Source organism: Zonotrichia leucophrys, unplaced genomic scaffold (genome assembly GCF_028769735.1).
Source record: "Zonotrichia leucophrys gambelii isolate GWCS_2022_RI unplaced genomic scaffold, RI_Zleu_2.0 Scaffold_309_62330, whole genome shotgun sequence".
Taxonomy (NCBI): Eukaryota; Metazoa; Chordata; class Aves; order Passeriformes; family Passerellidae; genus Zonotrichia; species Zonotrichia leucophrys.
In genome coordinates, this window is record NW_026992514.1 from 27,032 (window position 1) to 54,492 (window position 27,461).

At 57.7% G+C, this 27,461-nt stretch overlaps 1 protein-coding gene across 9 annotated transcripts; it reads right to left on the minus strand.

Moving 5' to 3' along the window:
* On the minus strand, positions 1-27,281 carry FBF1 (Fas binding factor 1). 9 transcript variants are annotated; one of them, XM_064701037.1, is made up of 24 exons: positions 27,225-27,281; positions 26,992-27,080; positions 26,666-26,693; positions 26,362-26,403; positions 25,949-25,998; positions 24,096-24,234; positions 22,259-22,364; positions 22,068-22,162; positions 21,194-21,263; positions 18,573-19,634; positions 16,700-16,788; positions 15,773-15,810; positions 15,494-15,637; positions 14,987-15,187; positions 14,435-14,508; positions 13,149-13,249; positions 10,618-10,736; positions 9,365-9,487; positions 7,994-8,167; positions 7,723-7,899; positions 5,152-5,289; positions 4,300-4,429; positions 2,512-2,681; positions 1-114 (listed from the first exon to the last, which is right to left on the minus strand). In XM_064701037.1, exons 2-24 carry the CDS (start codon positions 27,016-27,018, stop codon positions 55-57), a joined length of 3,357 nt encoding a protein of 1,118 aa, XP_064557107.1. In that variant the 5' UTR covers positions 27,019-27,080; positions 27,225-27,281; the 3' UTR covers positions 1-54. The 9 variants fall into 9 exon arrangements, with proteins under 9 accessions (XP_064557107.1, XP_064557113.1, XP_064557111.1 ...); XM_064701043.1 differs by having other exon boundaries at positions 14,987-15,052; positions 22,068-22,183; XM_064701041.1 differs by having other exon boundaries at positions 14,987-15,088; positions 22,068-22,183.
* Between the last annotated feature and the right edge of the window lie 180 nt (positions 27,282-27,461).

The following is a 27,461-nucleotide window of genomic DNA, read 5'->3' on the forward strand; positions in this document are numbered from 1 at the left end:
TAAATAAATAAATATTTTTATTTTTATATTTATTTTCACAAAGCTCCATTGGGGTCAGGGCCCTTTTTTGAGGCTGTCGAGGAAGAGCCGCTCGCTCTGCAGGAAATCGTGATCCTGAGGGGGAGAGGGGCCGGGGCTGAGCCAGCCGGGGGATCCCGGCGCTTCCAGAACCTTCCGGGCGCCTGAGCAGCCCAGCCCCACCCAGCCGGGCCCAAACCCTTCCCCCAATCCCAAACCCTTTCCCTAATCCCAAACCCTTTCCCTAATCCCAAACCCTTTCCCTAATCCCAAACCCTTTCCCTAATCCCAAACCCTTTTCCATAATCCCAAATCCTTTCCAACAAACCCAAAACCTCTCTCATACAATCCCAAACTCTTTCCCTCCCATCCCAAACCCTTTCCCTAATCCCAAACCCTTCCCCAGACAATCCCAAATCTCTTCCCCAGACAATTCCAAGCCCTTCCCAGATAATCCCAAACCCTTCCCCACAACCCCAAACTCTTTCCCACAATCCCAAACCCTTTCCCTAATCCCAAACCCTTCCCCTAATCCCAAACCCTTTCCAACAACCCCAAAACCTCTCTCATACAATCCCAAACCCTTTTCCATAATCCCAAACCCTTCCCCAGACAATCCCAAACCTTTTCCCCACAATCTTAAACCCTTTCCCTCATTCCCAAAACATTTCCAAAACAGTCCCAAACCCCTTCCCACAATCCCAAACCCTTTCCCTAATCCCAAACCCTTTCCCACAATCCCAAACCCTTCCCCAGACAATCCCAAATCTCTTCCCCAGACAATTCCAAACCCTTCCCAGATAATCCCAAACCCTTTCCCTAATCCCAAACCCTTTCCAACAAACCCAAAACCTCTCTCATACAATCCCAAACCCTTTTCCATAATTCCAAACCCTTTCCCACAATCCCAAACTCTCCCCCATTCCAAACCCTTTCCCTCCCATCCCAAACTCTTTCCCCACAATCCCAAATCCTTTCCCAGACAATCCCAAACCCTTCCCCACAATCCCAAACCCTTTCTCCCAATCCCAAACCCTTTGTCCACACCAGTTTCCCCCAACCATTCCCACCCTTTTCCCTTTCTCCCCAGACAATTCCAAACCCTTTCCCCACAATCCCAAACCCTTTCCTCCATGCCAATCCCAAACTCTCTCCCAGACAATCCCAAACCCTTCCCCAGACAATCCCAAACCCTTTCCCTAATCCCAAACCCTTTTCCATAATCCCAAATCCTTTCCAACAAACCCAAAACCTCTCTCATACAATCCCAAACCCTTTTCCATAATCCCAAACCCTTTCCCACAATCCCAAACCCTTTCCCCCATCCCAAACCCTTTCCCACAACCCAAATCCTTTTCCCACAATCCCAAACCCTTTCCCAGACAGTCCCAAACCCTCTCCCCATGCCAACCCCAAACCCCTTTTTCAGCCCAGTTTGCCCCTGGCCATTCCCAATCCCTTTTCCTTTCCCCCTTTCCTTTCTCAAACCCTTTTCCTTTCTCCTCAGGAAGTCCCAAACAACAATCTCTTTCCCACAATCCCAAACCCCTTCCCACAATCCCAAACCCTTTCCAACAACCCCAAACCTCTCCAAACAATCCCAAACCCTTTCCCCCATTCCCAAACCCTTTCCCAGCTGGTCCCAAACCAGAGTTCCAAACCCTTTCCCCCATCCCAAACGTTTCCCCCCATCCCAAACCCTTTTCCACAACCCCAAACCCTTTTCCCATTCTCAAACCCTTTCCCCCAATCCCAAACTTTTCCCAACCCAGTTTCCCCCTTTCCATTCCCAATCCCTTTCCAGCTCCCCCTGGCCAGTCCCAAACCCTTTCCCCCCATCCCAAACCCTTTCCCACAATCCCAAACCCTTTCCCCACAATCCCAAACCCTTTCCCAGACAATCCCAAACCCTCTCCCCCATTCCAAATCCTCTCCCCACAATCCCAAATCCATTTCCCAGAATCCTAAACCCTTTCCCCCCATCCCAAACCCTTTTCCCCATTCCCAGTTTCCCCAGTTCCCCCATTCCCAGTTTCCCCAGTTCCCCCATTCCCGTTCCCAGTTCCCCATTCCCAGTTTCCCCAGTTCCCCCATTCCCATTCCCAGTTTCCCCATTCCCATTCCCAGTTCCCCCATTCCCATTCCCAGTTTCCCCAGTTCCCCCAGTCCCATTCCCAGTTTCCCGTTCCCCCATTCCCATTCCCAGTTTCCCCAGTTCCCCCATTCCCAGTTTCCCCAGTTCCCCCATTTCCAGTTTCCCCAGTCTCCCCATTCCCAGTTTCCCCAGTTCCCCCATTCCCAGTTTTCCCAGTTCCCCCATTCCCATTCCCAGTTCCCCCATTCCCAGTTTCCCCAGTCCCATTCCCAGTTTCCCCAGTTCCCCCATTCCCAGTTTCCCCAGTTCCCCTAGTCCCATTCCCAGTTCCCCCATTCCCAGTTCCCCATTCCCAGTTTCCCCAGTCCCCCCATTCCCGTTCCCAGTCCCGTCCCCACCATCCTGGCGCGGTGTTTCAGCAGCAGGACGTGTCCGTAGAGCGCGGCCGCGCTGTCCCCGCTGTCCCCAAGGAGCGTCCCCAGGGCTGGCAGGAACCCGGGAGAGGCTGCAGGAGGGGACAGCAGAGTGTCCCTGTCCCCAAGGAGTGTCCCCAAGGCCACTGGAGCCCCTGCAGGAGGGGACAGCAGAGTGTCCCTGTCCCCAAGGAGTGTCCCCAGGGCCACCAGAGCCCCTGCAGGAGGGGACAGCAGAGTGTCCCTGTCCCCAGTGTCCCTGCTGTCCCCAGGGTCCCCAAGGAGCCCCAGAGCCCCTGCAGGAGGGGACAGCAGTGTCCCTGTCCCCAGTGTCCCCCAGCAGCGCCTCCCACCTCCCCCCAGCCCTTGAGGATCCCAAAAACGGCCCCGCAGGGCTGAGCCTCACCCAGTGCGCTGATGGGGACTGTCCCTGTCCCCATGCTGTCCCTGTCCCCAGCAGTGTCCCCAGTGATGTCCCCAGTGTTGTCCCCAGCAGTGTCCCCATCCCTGGCAGTGTCCCCAGCGCTGACCCCATACCCAGTGGTGCTCCCAGCAGTGTCCTTGTCCCTGGCAGTGTCCCTGGCCATGTCCCCAGCGCTGTCCCCATACCCAGCAGTGTCCCCAGTGGTGTCCCCAGCAGTGTCCCCATCCCTGGCAGTGTCCCCAGCGGTGTCCCCATACCCAGTGCTGTCCCCAGAGCTGTCCCCAGCGTTGTCCCTGTCCCCAGCAGTGTCCCCATCCCCAGTGCTGTCCCCAGGGCTGTCCCTGTCCCCAGCAGTGTCCCCAGCGGTGTCCCCATCCCCAGAGCTGTCCCCAGCGTTGTCCCTGTCCCCAGCAGTGTCCCCATACCCAGCGCTGTCTCTGTACCCAGCGGTGTCCCCGGCAGTGTCCTTGTCCCTGGCGGTGTCCCCATACCCAGCAACATCCCTGGCAGTGTCCCCAGTGTTGTCCCTGTCCCCAGCATTGTCCGTGTTCCCATACCCAGCAGTGTCCCCAGCAGTGTCCCCATCCCTTGCAGTGTCCCCAGCAGTGTCCCCATACCCGGTGCTGTCCCTGGAAGTGTCCCTGTCCCCAGTGCTGTCCCCATACCCAGCACTGTCCCCATACCCAGTGCTGTCCCCAGCAGTGTCCTGGTTCTTGGCAGTGTCCCTGGCAATGTCCCCAGCGCTGTCCCTGTCCCCAGCAGTGTCCCCATAGCCAGTGCTGTCCCCATACGCAGGAGTGTCCCCAGCAGTGAACCTGGCTATGTCCCCAGCGCTGTCTCCGTACCCAGCAGTGTCCCCAGCGGTGTCCCCAGCGTTGTCCCCATCCCCAGCACTGTCCCAATACCCAGCGGTGTCCCTGGCAGTGTCCCCAGTGTTGTCCCTGTCCCCAGCATTGTCCGTGTCCCCATACCCAGCAGTGTCCCCAGTGCTGTCCCTGTCCCCAGTGTTGTCCCCATACCCAGCAGTGTCCCCATACCCAGAGGTGTCCCCCTCCCTCGCAGTGTCCCCAGCGTTGTCCCCAGTGCTATCCCTGTCCCCAGCACTGTCCCCATACCCAGCACTGTCCCCGTCCCTGGCAGTGTCCCTGTCCCTGTCCCCAGTGTTGTCCCCATACCCAGCACTGTCCCCATACCCAGCACTGTCCCCATACCCAGCGGTGTCCCTGTCCCCAGCAGTGTCCCCAGCACTGTCCCCATACCCAGCGGTGTCCCCAGCGGTGTCCCCGTCCCTGGCAGTGTCCCTGTCCCTGTCCCCAGTGCTGTCCCCATACCCAGCAGTGTCCCCATACCCAGCGGTGTCCCCAGCGGTGTCCCTGTCCCTGGCAGTGTCCCTGTCCCTGTCCCTGTCCCCAGGGCGGGGCCCAGCTCCTCCTGCAGCTCCCGGAGCTGCTCCCGCTGCCGCTCCAGGCTGTGCCGGCCCTGCAACAACGGGAACAGGAACGGGAACGGATGGGATGGGATGGGATGGGATGGGATGGGATGGGATGGGATGGGATGGGATGGGATGGGATGGTGGGAATGGGGAATGTAGGAAATGTGGGAATGGGAAAGGTGGGAATGGAATGGTGGGAAATGGGGGGAAATGTGGGAATGTGGGGAATGTGGGAATGGGAAATTTGGAAAGGGGAAATGTGGGAATAGGAAAGGCGGGAATGTGGGAAAGGGAAATGTGGGAATGGGAATGGTGGGAATGTGGGAAAGGGAAATGTGGGAAAGGTGGGAAATGTGGGAATGTGGGAATGGGAAAGGTGGGAATGGGAAATGCAGGAATGGGACAGGTGGGAAAAGGGGGGAAAGGTGGGAATGGGAAATTTGGAAAGGGGAAATGTGGGAAAGGGAAAGGTGGGAAAGGGAAAGGTGGGAATGGGAATTGGACAGGTGGGGATTGGACAGGTGGAAATGTGGGAATGGGAAAGGTGGGAATGTGGGGAATGTGGGAATGGGAAATGTGGAAAGGGGAAATGTGGGAGTGGGAAATGTGGGAATTATGGAAGGGGGATTTTCTGGGGAGGGGGGATTTTCCCGAGGGATTTTCTGGGAATGAGGGGGTATTTTCTGGGACGGGGTATTTTCCGTGGGGATTTTCCATGGGGATTTTCTGGAAAGTAGGGATGATTTCCAGGGAAGGGAGATTTCTTTGCCTGTGTCAGTCGCTGCTCCTGCTGCCGCAGCCGCTCCTGCTGCTCCTGCAGCTCCTGCAGCCGCTGCCGCTGCTCCTGCTGCGCCCGGCGCGCCTCCCGCAGCGCCCGCTGCCCGTCCTGCTGCTGCTGCGCCGAGCGCTGCACCGGGAAAATGGGAATGGGAATGGGAATGGGAACGGGGAATGGGAACGGGGCTGCCCGTCCTGCTGCTGCCGCACCGAGCGCTGCGACAACGGGAAACGGGAAAACGGGAATGGGATTGGGAATGGGGAATGGGAATGGGAACGGGGAATGGGAACGGGGCTGCCCGTCCTGCTGCTGCTGCGCCGAGCGCTGCACCGGGAAAATGGGAAAACAGGAATGGGTGGAATGGGAATGGGGAATGGGACACGGGAATGGGAACGGGGAATGGGGCTGCCCGTCCTGCTGCTGCTGCGCCGAGCGCTGCGACAACGGGAAACGGGAATGGGATTGGGAATGGGAACGGGGAATGGGAATGGGAATGGGGCTGCCCGTCCTGCTGCTGCTGCGCCGAGCGCTGCGACAACGGGAAACGGGAAAACGGGAATGGGATTGGGAATGGGAATGGGAACGGGGAATGGGGCTGCCCGTCCTGCTGCTGCTGCGCCGAGCGCTGCGACAACGGGAAAACAGGAATGGGACACGGGAATGGGAACGGGGCTGCCCATCCTGCTGCTGCTGCGCCGAGCGCTGCGACAACGGGAAACGGGAAACGGGAATGGGAATGGGAATGGGAACGGGGAATGGGAATGGGGAATGGGGAATGGGAATGGAGATGGGGAATGGGAATGGGGAATGGGAATGGGGAATGGGAATGGGGATGGGGAATGGGGAATGGGGATTGGGAATGGGGATTGGGAATGGGAATGGGGAATGGGGATTGGGATGGGAAATGGGAATGGGAATGGGGATGGGAATGGGGATGGGGAATGGGGATTGGGAATGGGAATGGGGAATGGGGAATGGGGAATGGGGATGGGAATGGGGATGGGGAATGGCGAATGAGAATTGGGAATGGGGAATGGGGACGGGGACTGGGGAATGGGAATGGGGAAGGGGAATGGAGATGGGGGAATGGGAATGGGGAATGGGAATGGGAATGGGGAACGGGGATGGGGAATGGGAATGGGGAATGGAAATGGGGAATGGGAATAGGAATGGGGATTGGGAAGGGGAATGGGAATGGGAATGGGGAATGGGGATGGGGAATGGGGATGGGGAATGGGGATGGGGAATGGGGATGGGAATGGGGAATGGGAATAGGAATGGGGATTGGGAAGGGGAATGGGAATGGGATTGGGGAATGGGAATGGGGAATGGGGATGGAGATGGGGAATGGGAATGGGGAATGGGGACTGGGAAGGGGAATGGGGCAATGGGAATGGGGAATGTGAATGGCGAATGGGGAATGGGGATGGGAATGGGGATTGGGGAATGGGGAAATGGGAATGGGGATGGGGAATGGGGATTGGGATGGGAATGGGGAGATGGGGATGGGAATGGGGATGGGAAATGGGAATGGGAATGGGGATGGGAATGGGGATGGGAATGGGATTGGGAATGGGAATGGGGATGGGGAATGGGAATGGGGAATGGGGAATGGGAATGGGGAATGGGGAATGGGGATGGGGAATGGGGATGGGGGAATGGGAATGGGGATGGGGAATGGGGAATGGGAATGGGGAATGGGGATGGGGAATGGGAATGGGGAATGGGGATGGGGAATGGGGATGGGGAATGGGGAATGGGAATGGGGAATGGGGATGGGGAATGGGGATGGAGGAATGGGAATGGGGAATGGGGATGGGGAATGGGGATGGGGAATGGGGAATGGGAATGGGGAATGGGGATGGGGAATGGGGATGGAGGAATGGGAATGGGGAATGGGGATGGGGAATGGGGATGGGGAATGGGGGAATGGGAATGGGGAATGGGAATGGGGAATGGGATTGGGGAATGGGAATGGGGAATGGGGATGGGGAATGGGGATGGGAATGGGGAATGGGGAATGGGGAATGGGAATGGGGATGGGGATGGAGCTGCCCCTCCAGCTGCTGCTGCACCGAACGCTGCAACACCGGGAATGGGAACAGGAACAGGGAATGGGGACAGGGATGGGAACTGGCATGGGGATGGGGACAGGAACGGGGACGGGGAAGGGGAATGGGGATGGGAACGGGGTGGGAAAATAGGACCTGGGATGGGGAACAGGACTGGGATTGGGAATGGGACTGGGACAGGGAACGGCAATGGGACAGGGGACAGGACAAGGACTGGGACAGGGATTGGAAAACAGCACTGGGACAGGGACAGAGAATGGCATCGGGATGGGAATGGCACCAGGCATGGCTCAGGGGGATGGGGAGCCCCAGTTTGGGGGATGGGGAGCCCCAGTTTGGGGGATGTGGAGCCCCAGTTTGGGGGATGTGGAGCCCCAGTTTGGGGGATGGGGAGCCCCAGTTCAGGGGATGGGGAGCCCCAGTTTGGGGGGTGTTTTGGAGCTCCTGCTCTGCTCCCAGCTCTCAATTCCATCCCCGATGCTCCGTTTACCTCGGCCAGCTCACGGATCTCCTCCTCCCTCTCCTGCAGCCGCTGCTCAGCCCTCAGAACCTTCTCCTTCTCCAGCCTCAGCTCCCTCCAGGCCTCCTCCAGCTCCTCCCTGTCCCTGGCCAGCTGCTCCTCCTTGGATCTCAGCTCCCGGCTCCGGAACTTCAGCTCTGCCTGATCCTTTGGGGGAACAGCAAACCTCACCTGTCCCGTCCTTTGGATCAGCAGAGGGAGGAGAGAAGGTGATTTAGGAACCCCGGGTGCCCATGGGGACCTTGGCCAGGCTCCTCAGCGCCGTGTCCAGGCCCAGGGCTCGCTCCTGGTGCTGCTCGTCCCGCTCCCGGCCCAGCCGCTCCCGCTGCCGGAGCTCGGCCCACGCGGCCGCCAGGCGCTGCCGCTCCTCGGAGCGCTCCCGGAGCTCCGCCCGCTGCTCCTCCAGCCACGCTGCCTGCGGGACCGGGGACAGCTCCGGGAGCTGGGTTTGCCCTCCTGCAGCTCCAGGAGCTGGGTTTGCCCTCCTGCAGCTCCAGGAGCTGGGTTTGCCCTCCTACAGCTCCAGGTGCTGGGTTTGCCCTCCTACAGCTCCAGGCTGGGTTTGCCCTCCTACAGCCCGGCCCTGCCACTCACAGAGTGAAAGTCCAGAGGCTGCTCCAGCCCGGGAGCTCCAGCACGGTGTGAGCACCCAGAGAGCTCGACCTGTCTGGTTCTGAGCCCCTTCCAGTTCCCATTCTGGCTGGTTCTGAGCCCCTTTCCTGGTCCCACTCCTGTCCTAGCTAGTCCTGAACCCCTTTCCCAGCCCAGGTCCCATCCAGGTTGGTCCCGAGCCCCTTTCCCACTCCCATCCTGGCTGGTTCTGAGCCCCTTCCAGCCCTGAGCCTTTTTCCCTTCCAGCTCCAATCCCCCTTCCCAGTCCTGGCTGGTCCTGAGCCCCTTTCCCAGCCCAGTTCCCATCCCACCTGGTTCTGAGCCCCTTTCCCAGTCCCGCTCCCATCCTGGTTGGTTCTGAGCTCCTTCCAGTTCCCACTCAGCTGATCCTGAGCCCCTCTCCCAGTCCTGGCTGGTTCTGAGCCCCTTTCCTGGTCCCACTCCCATCCTGGCTCGTCCTGAGTCCTTTTCCTGGTCCTGGCTGGTTCTGAGCCCCCTCCCCATCCCAGTCCCTCCCAGAGCGGGTCCAGGCCCCCACCCCGACATCCCCCAGTGGTTCCCTGGGGAAGCCGCAGCCCCTCCCTGCTCGGGGCTCACCTGGGCTCACCTTGGGCTCCCCTGGGTGTGTCCCCGCTCACCTGGGGCTGTCCCTGCTCACCTGGGGCTCACCTGGGGCTGTCCCTGCTCACCTGGGACTTACCTGGGGCTCACCTGGGCCCTGTCTCCGCTCCCCTGGGCCCTGTCCCCGCTCACCTGGGGCTCACCTGGGCCTGTCCCTGCTCACCTGGGGCTCACCTGGGGCTATCCCTGCTCACCTGGGGCCCTGTCCCCGCTCCCCTGGGGCTCACCTGGCCGTGTCCCCGCTCACCTGGGGCTCACCTGGGGCTGTCCCCGCTCACCTGGGGCTCCCTGGGCGTGTCCCCGCTCATCTGGGGTCCCCTGGGTGTGTCCCCACTCACCTGGGGCTCCCCTAAGCTCCCCTGGCCGTGTCCCCGCTCACCTTGGCCTCGTCCAGCGCCGCCCTCTCCATGGCCAGCAGCTGAGCCGAGAGCCGGCGCTGCTCCTCCAGCGCCTCCCGCAGGGAATCCGCACGGCTGCGCTCGGCGGCGGCGCGGCGGCGCTCCTGGGGGGACGGGGACAGTGGGATGGGGACATGGGGACAGGGATGGGGACATGGGACAGGGACACAGGGATAGGGAACAGGGACACAAGGACAGGGACAGGGAAAGGGGAAAAGGACACGAGGATAGGGACAGAGGGACAGGGACATGGGGAGCGACGCTCCTGGGGAGGCACCGAGAGTGGGACAGGGACAGCGACACAAGGACAGGGACAGGGGACAGGGGACAGGGACAGGGAACAGGGACATGGGGAGCAGCACTCCTGGGGAGACACTGAGAGTGGGATGGGGACAGGGGACATAGATGGGGACAGGGACAGGGGACAGGGACACAGGGATAGGGACATGGATGGGGACAGGGACACGGGAGCGGCGCTCCTGGAGAGGTGAGGAGAGTGGGACAGGGACGAGGATGGGGGACAAGGGGATAGGGATAGGGACAGGGACATGGACAGGGGACAGTAACAGGGATGGGGACATGGGGATAGGGACAGGGTGGGGACAGCGATGGGGACATGGGGAGCAGCGCTCCTGGAGAGGCACCGGGACAGTGGGATGGGGACACGGGGATAGGGACAGGGTGAGGGGACAGGAAGAGGGGATAGGGGATAGGGACACAGGGACAGGGGTCAAGATGGGGACAGGGGACATGGACAGGGGATAGGGACATGGGACAGGGACACGGGGACAGAGACGGGGGACAGGGACAGGATGGGGACAGGGGATAGGGACAGGGACACAGGACGTGGACATGGGACACGGACATGAACAGCGACACGGACAGGAGACAGGGACAGAGGGACAGGGACAGAGATGGGGACAGGAAACAGGGACAGAAGGACAGGGACATGGACAAGGGACATGGATAGGGACAGGGACATGAGACAGGAACATGGACAGGGGACACAGGCAGGGATAGGGACAAGGACACAGACATGGACAGGGGACACAGAGATGGACACAGGCACAGGACAGGGACACAAGCAGGGACAGGGACATGGACACAGCTCCAGGAGGGGATCCCAGCAGGAAGCTCCTCCAGCCAGGCACAGACACGGACACAGGACAGGGACACGGATGGGGACACAGCCACAGCTTCAGGTGACAGCCACAGCCCGGGGACGGGGCCTCACCTGCTCCAGGAGCTGCTCCCGCTCCCCCAGCCTGGTCTCCAGGTCAGCCACGGCCTCCTGGAGCCGGCTCTGCTCCCGCTCCGCGTCCCGCTGCTGCCGGCACAGCCTGGCCTGGAGCGCTGCCAGGGGCAGCCGGGAGGCAGGAGCTGGGATCACCCTCCATGCACGGCGAGATCCCACAGGGAAAAACCCTCATGTCCCTGCTCCATCCCATCCCAGACAGGGAAATCCCACAGGAAAAAACCCCTCTGTTCCTGCTCCATCCCATCCCAGGACAGCGAGATCCCACATGGAAAACCCCTCATGTTCCTGCTCCATCCCATCCCAGGACAGGGAAATCCCACATGGAAAACCCCTCATGTCCCTGCTCCCTCCCATCCCAGGACAGGAAGATCCCACAGGGAAACCCTGTGCTTGTGCTCCATCTCATCCCATCCCATCCCAGGACAGGGAAATTCCACAGAGAAAAACCCCCGTGTTCCTGCTCCATCCCATCCCATCCCAGGTCAGGGAGATCCTCCCTCCATCCACATGGAAATCCCACATGGAAAACTCCCTCTGTATTCCTGCTCCATCCCATTCCAGGACAGTGAGATCCCACAAGGAAAAACCCCTCTGTTCCTGCTCCATCCCATCCCAGACAGGGAAATCCCACAGGAAAAAACCCTCTGTATTCCTGCTCCATCCCATTCCAGGACAGCGAGATCCCACAGGGAAAACCCCTCATGTCCCTGCTCCCTCCCATCCTAGGACAGGAAGATCCCACAGGGAAAACCCCTGTGCTTGTGCTCCATCTCATCCCATCCCATCCCAGGACAGGGAAATCCCACTGAGGTAAAAACCCCCGTGTTCCTGCTCCATCCCATCCCATCCCAGGTCAGGGAGATCCTCCCTCCATCCACATGGAAATCCCACATGGAAAACTCCCTCTGTATTCCTGCTCCATCCCATTCCAGGACAGTGAGATCCCACAAGGAAAAACCCCTCTGTTCCTGCTCCATCCCATCCCAGGACAGGGAAATCCCACAGGGAATAAACCCCTCTGTTCCTGCTCCATCCCATCCCAGGACAGGGAAATCCCACAAGGAATAAAGCCCTCTGTTCCTGCTCCATCCCATCCCAGGACAGGAAGATCCTCTCTCCATCCACGTGGAAATCCCACATGGAAAACCCCTGTGCTTGTTCTCCATCTCATCCCAGGACAGGGAAATCCCACAGGGAAAAAAACCCTCTGTTCCTGCTCCATCCCATCCCATCCCATCCCATCCCATCCCATCCCATCCCATCCCATCCCATCCCATCCCATCCCATCCCACTGTGGGATCTGGATCTGGACTTTGCCAGCCTCGGCTCCCGGCCTCCGGCTCGCCAGGGACAACTCAAATTCTGTGAATTCTGTGACTTCCGTGAATTCTGAAAATTCCGTGAATTTTGTAAAGTCTGTGAACTCTGTAAAGTCTGAGAATTCTACAAATTCTGTGAATTCCATTAATTCCATGAATTCTGTGAACTCTGTGAATTCAGTGAATTCCATGAATTCTGCAAATTCATTGAATTCTGTGACTTCCATGAATTCTGAGAATTCTGAAAATTCCGTGAATTTTGTAAATTCTGTGAATTCCATGAATTCTGAGAATTCTATAAATTCTGTGAATTCCATTAATTCTGTGAATTCAGTGAACTCTGTGAATTCTGCAACTTCCGTGAATTCTAAGAATTCTGTGAATTCTGTGAATCCCATGAGTTCAGTGAATTCTGTAAATTCTGAGAATTCTACAAATTCAGTGAATTCCATTAATTCTGTAAATTCTTTGATTTCTGTGAATTCAGTGAATTCTGTGAATTCCATGAATTCTGAGAATTCTACAAATTCTGTGAACTCTGTGAGTTCTGTAAATCCTGAGAATTCTACAAATTCTTTGAATTCCATGAATCCCATGAATTCTGTGAATTCAATGATTTCTGCAAATTCATTGAATTCTGTGACTTCTGTGAATCCTGAGAATTCTTGGAATTCTGCGAATTCCATGAATTCTCCAAACTCTGAATTCTGAGAATTCTACAAATTCTGTGAGTTCCATTAATTCTATTAATTCCATGAATTCTGCAAACTCTGTGAACTCTCTGAAATCCGTGATTTCTGTGAATTCTACAAATTCTGTGAATTCCACGAATCCCATGAACCCTGTAAACTCTGTCAATTCCGTGAATTCTGTGACCTCTGTGAAATCTGTGAATTCCGTGAATTCCATGAATTCTGTGAACTTTTCCCGTTCCCTGGGGATCCCTGTCGGAGCCCAGCCCCTGTTCGAGCGCCATTTCCCCACTCAGCCCAGCAGAGCCCCAGGCCAGGAGCCCTCCAGGAGGGCTGGGACAGGGATCTGCTGATCCTTTGGGATCCTTTGGGATCCTCCTGGACACCAGGATCTGTCCCGGGACCCTCTGGATCCCATGGGATCCACTCTGGGATGGAGCAGAGGGTCCCACTGGAATGATGCACTCGGAGGGAATTTACCTGTGAGGGAATTTACCTGAGAGCTGCTCGTCCTGCTCCTGGGGTCTGGGGGGGTCCTGGGATCCGGGGTGATTCTGAGTTGTGGGGTGGTTCTGGGATCTGGGGTGATCCAAAGATCTGGGGTGATCCAAAGGTCTGGGGTGACCCAGGGGTCTGGGGTGATTCAGGGATTTGGGGTGATCCTGGGGTGATTCTGGGGTGACCCCGGGGTTTGGGATGGTTCTGGGATCTGGGGTGATCCAGGGATTTGGGGTGATTCAGGGGTCTGGGGTGATCCTGGGTGATTCTGGGGTGATCCTGGGATCTGGGGTGTTCCAGAGGTCAGGGGTGATCATGGGATCAGGGGTGTTCCAGGGATTCGGGGTGATTCAGGGATTCGGGGTGTTCCTGGTATCTGGGGTGATCCTGGAATCTGGAGTGATCCTCGGGTGATCCTGGGATCTGGGATGGTCCTGGGGTCTGGGGTGATCCTGGAATCTGGGGTGATCCTGTGCCCCAGGGTGATCCAGGGATCCAGGGTGTTCCTGGGGTGATCCTGGGGTCTGGGGTGACCCAGGGATCTGGGGTGATCCTGGGGTCTGGGACACTTCTGGGGTCTGGGGTGATCAAGGGGTCTGGGATGATCCGGAGCTCTGGAGTGATCCTGGGGTCTGGGATGATCCTGGGGTGATCCTTGGATCTGGGGTGTTCCAGAGGTCAGGGGTGATCATGGGATCAGGGGTGATCCTGGGACCTGGGGTGTTCCAGGGATTCGGGGTGATTCAGGGATTCGGGGTGTTCCTGGTGTCTGGGGTGATCCAGGAATCTGGAATGACCCAGGGATCTGGAGTGATCCTTGGGTGATCCTGGGATCTGGGGTGTTTCTGGGGTTTGGAGCGATCCTGGTGTCTGGGGTGACCCAGGGTGATTCTGGGATTATCCAGAATTCTGGGATTGTCCCAGGGATGATTCAGGGATCTGGGGTGATCCTGGGATCCGGGGTGATCCTGGGGTGAGGGGTGATCCAGGGATTTGGGGTGTTCCAGGAATCTGGGGTGATCCTGGGGTTGCAGGTGATCCTGTGCCCTGGGGTGATTCAGGGATCTGGGGTGCTCCTGAGATTCGGGGTGATCCTGGGGTGTTCCTGGGGTGATCCTGGGATCTGGGGTGATCCTGGGGTGATTCAGGGTGTTCCTGGGGTGATTCAGGGATCTGGGGTGTTTCTGGGGTGCTCCTGGGGTGCTCCTGGGGTGATCCCGTGCCCCGGGGTGCCCCAGGGCAGGAGCAGGGATCTGGGAGCACAGGTGAGCCCCCGTTCGTTACCTGGGGCAGCTCTCCGGGAGCTCCTGCAGGGCCTGGCCCCGCCACCGCGCCCGCTCCAGCTCCAGCGCCCGCACCTGGCGGCAACGGGACGGGCTCCAGGTGACCCCACAGGTGAAATCCACAGGTGATCCCACAGGTGACCCCACAGGTGATCCCACAGGTGATCCCACAGGTGATCCCATAGGTGATCCCACAGGTGACACCCACAGGTGACACCCTCAGGTGACCCCACAAGTGACCCCACAGGTAACTCCACAGGTGACCACCACAGGTGACCCCATAGCTGACCCAGGTGGCATCCCCAAACCCCCACAGGTGACCCCACAGGTGACACCTTCAGGTGACCCCCACAGGTGACCCCACAGGTGACATCCCCAAACCTCCACAGGTGACCCCCCAGCTGACCCTAAAGGTGACACCTTCAGGTGACACCCCCAGGTGACCCCCCAGGTGACTCCACAGGTGACATCCCCAAACCCCCACAGGTGACCCCACAGGTGACCCCCACAGGTGACACCCTCAAGTGACCCACACGTGACCCCTCAGCCTCACCTGGTTCTCCAGCTCCTCCAGCCGGGCCTGGAGCGTCTGCAGGGCGACCCCATAGCCGGGATGGTCCTGGGAATGGAGAGATCCCAAATCCTTCTGGGGCGGCTGGGATGGGAGAGATCCCAAATCCTTGTGGGGCTGGGATGGGAGAGATCCCAAATCCTTGTGGGGCTGGGATGGGAGAGATCCCAAATCCTCCTGGAGCTGCTGGGATGGGAGAGATCCCAAATCCTTGTGGGGCTGGGATGGGAGAGATCCCAAATCCTTGTGGGGCGGCTGGGATGGGAGAGATCCCAAATCCTCCTTGTGGGGCTGGGATGGGAGAGATCCCAAATCCTCCTTGTGGGGCTGGGATGGGAGAGATCCCAAATCCTTGCGGTGGGGCTGGGATGGGAGAGCTCCCAAATCCTCCTGGAGCTGCTGGGATGGGAGAGATCCCAAATCCTCCTGGTGGGATGGGAGAGATCCCAAATCCTTGTGGGGCTGGGATGGGAGAGCTCCAGGACCCACCTGGCGTTGTTGGGATGGGGAGGATCCCAGATTCTCCTGGTGCCTCCGGGCTGGGAATGCTGCGGGAAGCTCCGGGCAGAGCCAGGATGGGAGAGCTCGGGCATTCTCCGGGCGGGATGGGGCTGGATCCCACACCAGATCCTCCTGTGGGACACGGGGATGCTCCAGGAGGGGCCTGGGAAGGGCAGCTCCCTCTCTGGGAATGCTGATCCCTGCCCAGATCCCAAAGGATCCCAAGGGATCCCCAGGGATCCTCCCCGCTCCTGCCCCAGCACTCACCTGGGCGGGCGTGGCAGGACCTGGCACCTCCTGCATGGCTGGGGTGGAAAATGGGACAAAGCCATCACTGGGACACGCGGGAGGAACGGGACCATCCCATGGATCCCATCCCATCCCATCCCATCCCATCCCATCCCATCCCATCCCATCCCATCCCATCCCATCCCATCCCATCCCATCCCATGGATTCTGTGGATCCCATCCCATTGATCCCATTGATTCTATGGATCCCATCCCATGGATCCCATCCCATCCCATTATGCCATTCCATCCGATCTTATTGATCACAACCCATTAATCCCATTGATCCCATCCCGTTATCCCAATATCACATTATCCCAGTCCGTTGTTCTGTTATCCCATTCTCCCATCCTGTTATCCCATTATCCCATCATCCCATCCCATTACCCCGTTATCCCATCATCCTATCCTGATATCACATCATCCCATCCCATTATCCCAATTTCCCATTTTCCTGTTATCCTGTTATCCCATCCCATTATTCCATTATTCCGTTATCCTGTTACCCCATTATCCTATTATCCCATGATCCCATCCCACCATCCCATGATCCCATTCTGTTATCCCATTATCCCATCCCATTATCCCATGATCCCATCCCATTATCTCCTCCCATTATCCTATTATCCTATGATCCCATCCCAATATCCCATCATCCCATCCCATGATCCCAATTTTCCATTATCCTGTTATCCTGTTATCCCATCCCATTATTCTATTATCCTGTTATCCCGTTATCCCATCCCATCATCCCATGATCCCATTCTGTTATCCCATTATCCCATGATCCTGATATCCCAATATCCCGATATCCCACTATCCCATGATCCCCTGGCACAGCTCCCCAGGTGTCCCTGCCCAGGCCAGGTGACCCCTGAGGACACCTGGGGGGTGGCAGAGCCTCACCTGCTGCCACCTGTGACACCTGTGTTGTGTCACCTGGTGCCACCTGTGCCGTGTCACCTGGTGCCACCTGCCCGCGGGGGGGCTCCAGCCTGGGGGAACAAATCCCAGGGGAGAGTCAGGGGGGCGGGGCCTGGCCTGTGACACCTGTGTGACACCTGTGAGACCTGTGCTGTGCCACCTGTGTCACCTGGGCTGTGTCACCTGTGCCATGTCACCTGCACCGCCTGCACCACCTGTGTCACCTGTGTCACTTGTATCATGCCACCCGTGCAACCTGCGCCATGTCACCTGCGTCACGTCTGTCACCTGTGCACCTGTGTCACCTATGGCACTTGTGTCATGTCACCTGTGTCACCTCTGTGACCTGTCACCTCTGTCACCTGTACCACCTGTGTCACTTGTGTCACCTCTGTCACCTGTGCCGTGTCACCTGTGCTCTGTCAGCTGTGCCACCTCTATCACATGTGCTGTGTCACCTGGGCCACCTGTGCCACTTCTGTCACCTGTGCCACCTCTGTCACCTGTGCCATGTCACCTCTGTCACCTGTGCCATGTCACCTGTGTGTCACCTGTGCCACCTGTGCCATGTCACCTGTGCCACCTGTGTCACCTGTGTCACTTGTGTCACCTCTGTCACTTGTGCCACCTGTGTCACCTGTACTATCTGTGCCGTGTCACCTGTGTTGTGTCACCTGTGCCCCCTCTGTCACCTGTGCCATGTCACCTGTGCTGGGTCACCTGTGTCACCTCTGTCACCTGTGCCATGTCACCTGTGCCACCTGTGTCACCTGTGTTGTGTCACCTGTGCCATCTGTGTCACCTGTCCTACCTGTGTCACCTGTGCCACCCCGCCTGCCCAGTGTCAGGGGTGTCACCTTTGGGACTCGTGGGGAACGGGGACACCCCAAACCTCCATCCCAGGGTCACCACCCCAACATTGGTCACCTGAGCCCTCCCAGGTGACACCTGTGTCCAAAGTGACACCTGTGTCCCAGCTAGGTGACACCTGAGCCCTCCCTGGTGACACCTGAGCCCTCCCAGGTCACACCTGTGTCCAAAGTGACACCTGAATCCTCCCTGGTGACACCTGAGCCTTCCCAGGTGACACCTGAGCCCTCCCAGGTGACACCTGTGTCCAAAGTGACACCTGTGTCCCACCCAGGTGACACCTATGTACCAGGTCACACCTATGTCCCACCCAGGTGACACCTGAGCCCTCCCAGGTGACACCTGAGCCCTCCCAGGTGACACCTGTGTCCCAGCCAGGTGAGCTGAGCCAGGGGAGCCTCAACCTGGGAACGGGGAGGTGGGAGGAGCTCAGGTGGGAATTTCAGAGCAGGGACATCCCTGGGGACACCTGGAGGGGACACCTGGGACAGGGATGTCACCTGGGCACACCTGGGACAGGGACAGTGACATCACCTGGGGCAGGGACATCACCTGGGCACACCTGGAGGACATTTGGGACAGTGATGTCACCTGGGACAGGGACATCCCCTGGCACACCTGGAGGACACCTGGGGCAGGGACATTCCCTGGGACACCTGGAGGAGACCTGGAATGGGGATGTCCCCCTAGACACCTGGAGGGGACTGGAACAGTGATGTCACCTGGGCACACCTGGAGGACATTCTGGGACAGGGACATCACCAGGGGCAGTGACATCCCCTGGAACACCTGGAGGACACCTGGGGCAGTGACGTCACCTGGGCACACCTGGGACAGTGATGTCACCTGGCACACCTGGGACAGTGATGTCACCTGGGCACACCTGGGACAGTGACGTCACCGGGCACACCTGGGACAGTGACGTCACCTGGGCACACCTGGATCTCCTGGATGCCAGGTGGGATCTCCCGGGGGTTCCCTTTACCTGCCGGGCTCGGGGGGCTCCGGGACCCTCCGGGGGTGGGAATTCCGTAGGGATCTGGGGGCACCGGGGCTGGGGGGGTCCTCGGCCTTCGGTCCCGGGAAATCCTCGTCCTTGTGTCCCAATCCCGGGAAATCCTTTTCCTTCGATCCCAATCCCGGGAAATCCTCGTCCTTTGATCCCAATCCTGAGGGATCTTTGTTCTTCTGTCCCAGTCCTGTGGGATCCTTGTCCTTCTGTCCCGATCCCAGGAAATCCTTTTCCTTTGATCCCAGTCCAAGGAAATCCTTGTTCCTCAATCCCAATCCCGGGTGATCCTCATCCTTTGATCCCAATCCTGAGGGATCCTTGTTCTTCTGTCCCAGTCCAAGGAAGTCCTCATCCTTTGATCCCGATCTCAGGAAATCCTTGTTCTTCTGTCCCAATCCTGGGAAATCCTTGTCCTTTGATCCCAATCCTGAGGGATCCTTGTCCTTTGATCCCAGTCCAAGGAAATCCTTGTTCTTCAATCTCAATCCCAGGTGATCCTTGTCCTTTGATCCCAGTCCTGGGAAATCCTCGTCCTTCTGTCCTAATCCCAGGGGATCCTCATCCTTCCGTCCCGATCCTGGGAAATCCTTGTCCCTCTGTCCTGATCCAAGGAAATCCTTGTCCTTCGATCCCAATCCCGGGAAATCCTCGTCCTTTGATCCCAATCCTGAGGGATCTTTGTTCTTCTGTCCCAATCCTGGGAAATCCTTGTTCCTCAATCTCAATCCTGGGTGATCCTTGGCCTTTGATCCCAGTCCCAGGAAATCCTCATCCTTTGATCCCAATCGTGCGGGATCCTTGTCCTTTGATCCCAGTCCTGGGAAATCCTCGTCCTTCTGTCCCAGTCCAAGGAAATCCTTGTCCTTCCATCCCATTCCTGTGGGATCCTTGTCCTTCTGTCCCATTCCTGTGGGATCCTTGTCCTTCTGTCCCATTCCCAGGAAATCCTCGTCCCCCAGTCCCAGGAAATCCTCATCCTTCAGCCCCAGCCAATCGGCCCCGGAGGGACGTCGGGAGCTGCTCCCAACGGAACATCTGTGGGGACAGAGGGACACTGGGGACACTGGGGGCATTGGGGACAATGGGGACACTGGGGACAACAGAGGACACTGGGGAAACAGACTGGGGGGCATTGGGGACAATGGGGGGCATTGGGGGCATTGGGGCATTGGGGACAGAGGGACACTGGGGACAATGGGGACAGAGGGACACTGGGTCACTGAGGACAATGGGGACTGGGCAGGGGACACTGGGGACAATGGGGGACAAAGGAGACAATGGGGACATTGAGGACACTGGGGACAATGGGGCATTGGGGACATTGGGGACAATGGGGGCATTGGGGGATAGTGGAGGCATAGGGGACAATGAGCACAACAGGGGCACTGGGGACAATGAGGACACTTGGGACATTGGGGACACTGGAGGCACTGGGGACAATGGGACACACTTGGGACATTGGGGACACTGGGGGACACTGGAGGCACTGGGGACAATGGGGACATTGTGGACACCAGTGAGCACAACAGGGGCACTGAGGACAATGGGGGCATTGAGGACAGTGGGAACCCTGGGGACAATGGAGGATATTGGGGACACTGAGGGACAATGAGGACAATGGGGGACACTGGAGGACAATGGGGGACAAAGTGGACAACGGGGGCATTGGGGACAATGGGGACATTGGGAAACAATGGGGCACTGGGAACAATGGGGATATGAGGGACAATGGGCAACCCGGGGGCACTGGGGACACTGGGGGACAAAAGGGGCATTGGGGACACTGGGGACAATGGAGATATGAGGGACAATGGGGACAATGGGCACCCCAGGGGCATGGGGACACTGGGGACAGTGGGGGACAATGGGGACAATGGACACTTCAGGGGCACTGGGGACATTGGGGGATACTGGGGGATATTGGGGACAATGGGGACTGGACAGGGGACAATGGAGGCATTGGGGACGATGGGGGCACTGGGTACAATGGGGACATTGGGGACAATGCGGACATCGGGGGTATTGGGGACATTGGGGGACACTAGGGGATATTGGAGACAACGGGGACATTGGAGGCATTGGGGACAATGGGGACTGAGCAGGGGACATTGGGGACAATGGGAATATGAGGGACAATGGGCACACCAGGGGCACTGGGGACAATGGGGGACAATGGGGGACAAGGGGGGACAATGGGGGACAATGGGGGACAAAGGAGGCATTGGGGACACTGGGGACAATGGGGACAATGAGCACAATGGGGCACTGGGGACAATGGGGGCGTTGAGGGCAATGGGGACATTGGGGACAATGAGCACAACAGGAACACTGGGGGTATTGGGGACAATGGGGACATTGGGGGACAATGGAGATGTGAGGGACAATGGGCACCCCAGGGGCATTGGGGGACACTGGGGACAGTGGGGGACAATGGGAATATTGGGGACAATGGTGACATTGAGGACAATGGCTGACAATGGGGGACACTGGGGACATTCAGGACAATGGGGGACTTCAGGACAATGGGGACACGGACATTCGACATGGGACATCGGGGACACAGCCAGGTGGGGACATCCCCCCCTCCCCGGTACCTCCGTCCCCGTCTCCGCCCGGTCCCCGAGGCCACCGAGGGCTCGTAGGATCCGAAGGGAAATCCCGGCCCTGTGGAACAACAGCGCACGGAATTCCCAAAAAATTCCCAAAATTCCCAAAAAATGTCCCACAAAATTCCCCCCAAAAATTCCCCCAAAAAAATTCCCCACAAAATTGCCAAAAATTCCCAACAAAATTCCTGAAATTCCCAGTAGGATTGGCCTTGGAAAACACCTGTGCTGCTCCTGCCTGGAATTCCCAGGGGCATTGGAAGGGTTAGGAAAAATTCCCAGGGTTAGGAAAAATTGGGAAAAAATGAGGGAAAATTGGGGGGAAATTGGGAAAAAATTGGGCAAAATTGGAAAAAAAATTGGGGAAAAATTAGGGGAAAAATGTGAAAAAGTTGGGGAAAAATTGGGGGGAATATGGGAAGTTTTGGAGCTAAAAATTGGGAATTTTTGGGGTTAAGAATTGGGAATTTTTGTGGATGGATGCCAGGATTTTTAGGGTTAAAAATTGGGAATTTTTGGGTCCTGGAAGGGGGAAATGTCTTGAAAACACCAGTGCTGCTCCTGCCTGGAATTCCCAGGGGGATTGGCAGGGTTAGGAAAAACTGGGGGAAAATTGGAAAAAAATTGGGGAAAAATTGGGGGAAAACTGGGAAAAATTGGGGAAAATTGGAGGAAAATTGGGAAAAAACTGGGGAAAATATGGGAAGTTTTGGAGCTAAAAACTGGGAATTTTGGGGGTTAAAAACTGGGAATTTTGGGGGTTAAAAATTGGGAATTTTGGGTCCTGGAAGGGGAAATGTCTGTGCTGTTCCTGCCTGGAATTCCCAATGGGATTTCACCTCTGGGACCCCTCCATGCTCACCCGGCTGCTCCTGCCCCTGGGGCTCCCTCTGCAGTTCCAGTTCCGCCTTTCCCGGCTGCTCCTGGGTCCCGGCGCGGCCCCTCCGGAGCCCCTGGCTGGGCACAGGCGGGGTGGCACTGAGGTGGCACTGAGGTGGCACCAGGGTGGCACCAGACCCCTCCCTGTCCCCATTGTCCCCGTTGTCCCCTCACCCCCGTGGTGTTCCCGGCGCGCTCCCGGCTCCGTCGCTGCCGAGCCCCAGGGAATCCATCAGGTCATCGACGTCGTCCCCAAAGGTGACATCGGCACGGGGCGGGGCTGGGGGGGTGGCACTGGTGGCATCTGGGATGTCCCTGGGTGTCACCAGCTCTGGGACATCTCCTGGTGCCACCCCCTCTGGGACATCTCAGGGACATCTCTGGGTGTCACCAACATTGGGACATCCCTGGGTGTCACCAACATTGGGACATCCCTGCGTGCCACCAATCGGCTCTGGGACATCCCTGGCTGTCACCAACACTGGGACATCCTTGGGTGTCACTGGCTCTGGGACATCCCTGGGTGTCACCAATCAGCTCTGGGACATCCCTGGCTGTCACCAACACTGGGACATCTCCTGGTGCCACCATCCCTGGGACATCTCAGGGACATCCCTGGGTGCCACCAATCGGCTCAGGGACATCCCTGAGTGTCACCAATAGGCTCAGGGACATCCCTGAGTGTCACCAATAGGCTCAGGGATGTCCCTGGGTGTCACCGGCTCTGGGACATCCCTGGGTGCCACCAACACTGGGACATCCTTGGGTGTCACTGGCTCTGGGACGTCCCTGGCTGTCACCAACACTGGGACATCTCCTGGTGCCACCACCTCTGGGACATCTCAGGGACATCTCTGGGTGTCACCAACATTGGGACATCCCTGGGTGTCACCAATTGGCTCAGGGACATCCCTGGGTGTCACCAATAGGCTCAGGGATGTCCCTGGATGTCACCGGCTCTGGGACATCCTGGGGTGCGACCAACACTGGGACATCTCCTGGTGCCACCCCCTCTGGGACATCTCAGGGACATCTCTGGGTGTCACCAACATTGGGACATCCCTGGGTGCCACCAATCAGCTCAGGGACATCCCTGAGTGTCACCAATAGGCTCAGGGATGTCCCTGGATGTCACCGGCTCTGGGACATCCTTGGGTGCCACCAACACTGGGACATCCTTGGGTGTCACCAAAACTGGGACATCCTTGGCTGTCATCAACACTGGGACATCCCTGGGTGCCACCAACATTGGGACATCCATGGGTGTCACCAACACTGGGACATCTCCGGGTGTCACCAATCAGCTCTGGGACATCCCTGGGTGTCACCAACACTGGGACATGTCCTGGTGCCACCAGCTCTGGGACATCTCAGGGACATCTCAGGGTGTCACCAACACTGGGACATCCATGGGTGTCACCAACACTGGGACATCTCCTGGTGCCACCATCCCTGGGACATCTCAGGGACATCCTTGGGAGTCACCAACACTGGGACATCCCTGGGTGCCACCAATCGGCTCAGGGACATCCCTGAGTGTCACCAATAGGCTCAGGGATGTCCCTGGATGTCACCGGCTCTGGGACATCCTTGGGTGCCACCAACACTGGGACATCCTTGGGTGCCACCAATCAGCTCTGGGACATCCCTGGCTGTCACCAACACTGGGACATCTCCTGGTGCCACCACCTCTGGGACATCTCAGGGACATCTCTGGGTGTCATCAACACTGGGACATCTCCAGGTGTCACCAGCACTGGGACAACTGTGGGTTGATCCCACAGCAATGGGGTTGATCCCACAGGATTTGGGTTGATCCCATGGGATTGGGGTTGATCCCATGGAATGGGGTTGATCCCATGGATTGGGGTTGATTCCATGGACTGGGGTTGATCCCACGACATTAGGGTCGATCCCACAGCAATGGGGATCCCATGGAATGGGGTTTGATCCCATGGGATTGGGGTCGATCCCACAGGATTGGGGTCGATCCCAAGGGAATTCCCGGTACCTTTTTGGGGGCCCGGCCCCTTCCCGCCGCGTTTCCCCGTTCTGGACCCGGCTCTGGCCATTCCCAGGATTTCTGCATCCAGCTCGTCCACCTCGTCCAGCTGATCCCGGAGATCCATGGGATCCACTGGATCCGGATCCTGGTGATTTGTGGGATCCATGGGATCTCGATCCCAATGATCCATTGGATCCCAGCTCCTGCCCTCACCTGCAGCCCAGGTGGGATCCCAAATCCCTTGGGAATTCTGCCCCGCTCACCTTCGCCCCTTCCGCCTTCCCCGCTGGGAATTTCCTGTTCCCCACTGGGAATTTCCCATTTCCCGTTCCCCATTGGGAATTTCCTATTTCCCATTCCTTGGGAATTTCTCTTTCCCCATTGGGAATTTATAATTTCCCGTTGGGAATTTCCTGGGTTTTGGGAATTTCCCTTCTCCCATTGGGAATTTATCATTTCCTGTTGGGAATTTCCCATTTTTTTGGGGAATTTCCCCGTTGGTAATTTCCCGGTTTTTGGGAATTTGCCATTTTTTTGGAACTGCCCATTCTTCGGGAATTTCCTATTCCCTGTTAGGAATTTCCTGGTTTTTGGAGTTTCCCATGTTTTGGGAATTTCCAATTTCCCATTGGGAATTTCCCATTTTTGGAAATTTCCTATTCCCCATTGGGAATTTCCTGCTCCCTACTGGGAATTTTCTGTTCTTTGGGAATTTCCCCATTGGGAATTTCCCATTCTTTGAGGGAATTTCCTGTTCTTTGGGAGTTTCTCCTTCCCCTTTGGGAATTTTCCCTTCTCCATTGGGAATTCCCTTTTCTCTGCTGGGAATTTCCTGGGGTTTTTTAATTTCCCATTTTTTGGAGTTTCCCATTTTTTGGGAATTTCCAATTCCTCATTGGGTATTTCCGGTTCCCTATTGGGATTTTCCTCTTCTTTGGGAATTTCTCACTTCCCATTTGTTGGAATTTCCCATTCTTTGGGGGAATTTTCTGTTCTTTGGGAATTTCCCCTTCCCCATTGAGAATTTCCTGGTTTTTTTTCTTGAATTTCCCGTTATTTGGAGTTTCCCACTTTTTGGGAATTTCCAATTCTCCATTGGGAATTTCCTGTTTCTTAGGAATTTCTCCTTCTTTGGGAATTTTCCACTTTTTCGGATTTTCCTGTTCTCCGGGAATTTCCCATTCCCTTTTGGGAATTTCCCATTTATTGGGATTTTCCTGCTCTTTGGGAATTTCCCGTTCCCTGTTGAGAATTTCCTGGGTTTTTTTGAACTTCCTATTTTTAGAAGTTTCCCATTTTTTGGGACTTTTCAATTTTCCATTGGGAATTTCCCTTTTTTTCTTGTTCTTTGGGAATTTCCCATTCCCTGTTTGGGAATTTCCTCTTTGGGAATGTCCCATTCCCCTTTGAGAATTTCCTTCTCCCCGTTGGGAATTTCCTGGTTTTTGGGAATTTCCCATTTTTTGGGGAATTTCCAATTCTCCATTGGGTATTTCCTGTTTCTTAGGAATTTCTCCTTCTTTGGGAATTTTCCACTTTTTGGGATTTTCCTGTTCTCCGGGAATTTCCCATTCCCTTTTGGGAATTTCCCATTTTTTTTGGATTTTCCTGTTCTTTGGGAATTTCCCCTTCTCCATTGGGAATTTCCACTTTATTTTGGGAATTTTCCACTTTTTGAGAACTGCCCGTTTTTTGGGATTTTCCAGTTTTTTGGGATTTCCCCCCCTCAATCCTGATTCCGGCCCCACCCCAGGCACAGCCCAGGTGAGTGGACCCACCTGGGCTCACCTGAGCTCACCTGGACCCACCTGGACCCACCTGTGCCCACTCAGAGCTCACCTGTGCCCACCTGGGCTCACCTGCAGGAAGGAGGCGCGGGAACCTCGGGAAGGCGGAGCCGGGGCCTCGTCTGGAAACAAGGGAGGGGTCAGGGATGGACACGGAGACAGGTGGGGATCCCCCCCAGGTGAGCCCCAGGTGATTCCCCCCAGGTGAGCCCAGGGCGGGAGATCCCTCACAGGTGAGCCCCAGGTGATTCCCCCCAGGTGATTCCCAGGCTATCCCAGGTGAGCCCAAGGGACCCCAAGAGATTCCCAGGTGATCCCTCCCAGGTGACCCCAGATGTGATTCCCAGGTGATTCCCCCCAGGTGATTCCCTCCAGGTGACCCTCCACAGGTGACCCCAAGTGACCCCAGGTAATCCCCCCCAAGTGACCCCCCCCAGGTGACCCCAGGTAATTCCCAGGTGACCCCGTTGGTGCTGCCCCGTTACCATCGGATCCCAGGAGCTCTCCAAGCACGTCCTGGATGGGATCTGGAACAGGACAGAGCCCAGGTGAGCCCAGGTGAGCCCAGGTGGGTTCCCCATACCAGGCAGGTGGGGAAAGCTCCTGGGACATCTCACCTGTCACACCTCACCTGTCTCTGGGACATTCCCACCCTGCTCCATCCCAGCATTCCCAGGGACCCAAATCCCCTGGAGAGCAGGTGGGGACAGGTGAGGGCAGGTGAGGGGGATGAGGACAGGTGAGGACAGGTGCCAGGTGAGGTAGGTAAGGACAGGTGCCAGGACTCACCTGGGGAGTGGCTCCGGGCCGGGCCAGCCTGGGGAGAGACAAAATTCCCTTGGGAGAGACGGAAACACCGAAACCTCCCCACGGCACAGGTGAGACAGGAGGGGCTCACACCTGGATCACACCTGGGTCCCACACCTGGATCCCGCACCTGAATCCTGCATCTGGGTCCCACCTGGATCCCGCACCTGGATCTCACCTGGATCCCACACCTGTCACACCTGGATCCCTCACCTGGATCCCACCCAGATCTCACACCTGGATCCCTCACCTGGATCCCACCCAGATCTCACACCTGGATCCCCTCCCCGGTCTCTCCCCTCACTCACCCTGGCCCGTCCCGGCCCCTCCGCCATTGCCGGGCGGTCCCAGCTCCGCTGCCCGGTACCGGCTCCGGGACCCCGCGCTCAGCGCGGCCCTGAGGGGAGACGGAGGCGCTGCTCGGGTCCCGCTCCCATTCCCGCTCCCGGGTCGCATTCCCGTTCCCGCTCCCATTCCCGGTTCCCATTCCCGTTCCCGTTCCCGCTCCCATTCCCGCCCGCGGCTCCCCCGCCTCCCTCACCCGTTCCCGCGCTCGCCATGGACGCCGCCATATTGCGCGCCGGCCACATGAGAAGCCCCCCGCTGCCATGGCAACAGGGCTGCCCCGTTCGGCGCCTGATTGGAGACCCGCCGTTACCATAGCAACACGTCGCCCCTAAGGAAGGTCCCCGCTGCCCTGGTGACGGGGCTGCCCCGCGAGGCGCCTGATTGGAAAGCCACCGTTACCATGACGACGAGGCTGCCCAGAGCAGCGCCT

Excerpts from the sequence above, each read along its gene's own strand:
- FBF1 (XM_064701035.1), bottom strand. The coding sequence starts at position 27,018 with ATGGCGGAGGGGCCGGGACGGGCCAGG. Across the intron at positions 15,188-15,493 it reads CCCCATCCCAACAACGCCAG|CTCCAGGAGGATTTGGGATC; the intron begins GTGGGTCCTGGA and ends CCATCCCAGCAG. Across the intron at positions 9,488-10,617 it reads GGGAGCAGCTCCTGGAGCAG|GAGCGCCGCCGCGCCGCCGC; the intron begins GTGAGGCCCCGT and ends CCGTCCCCCCAG.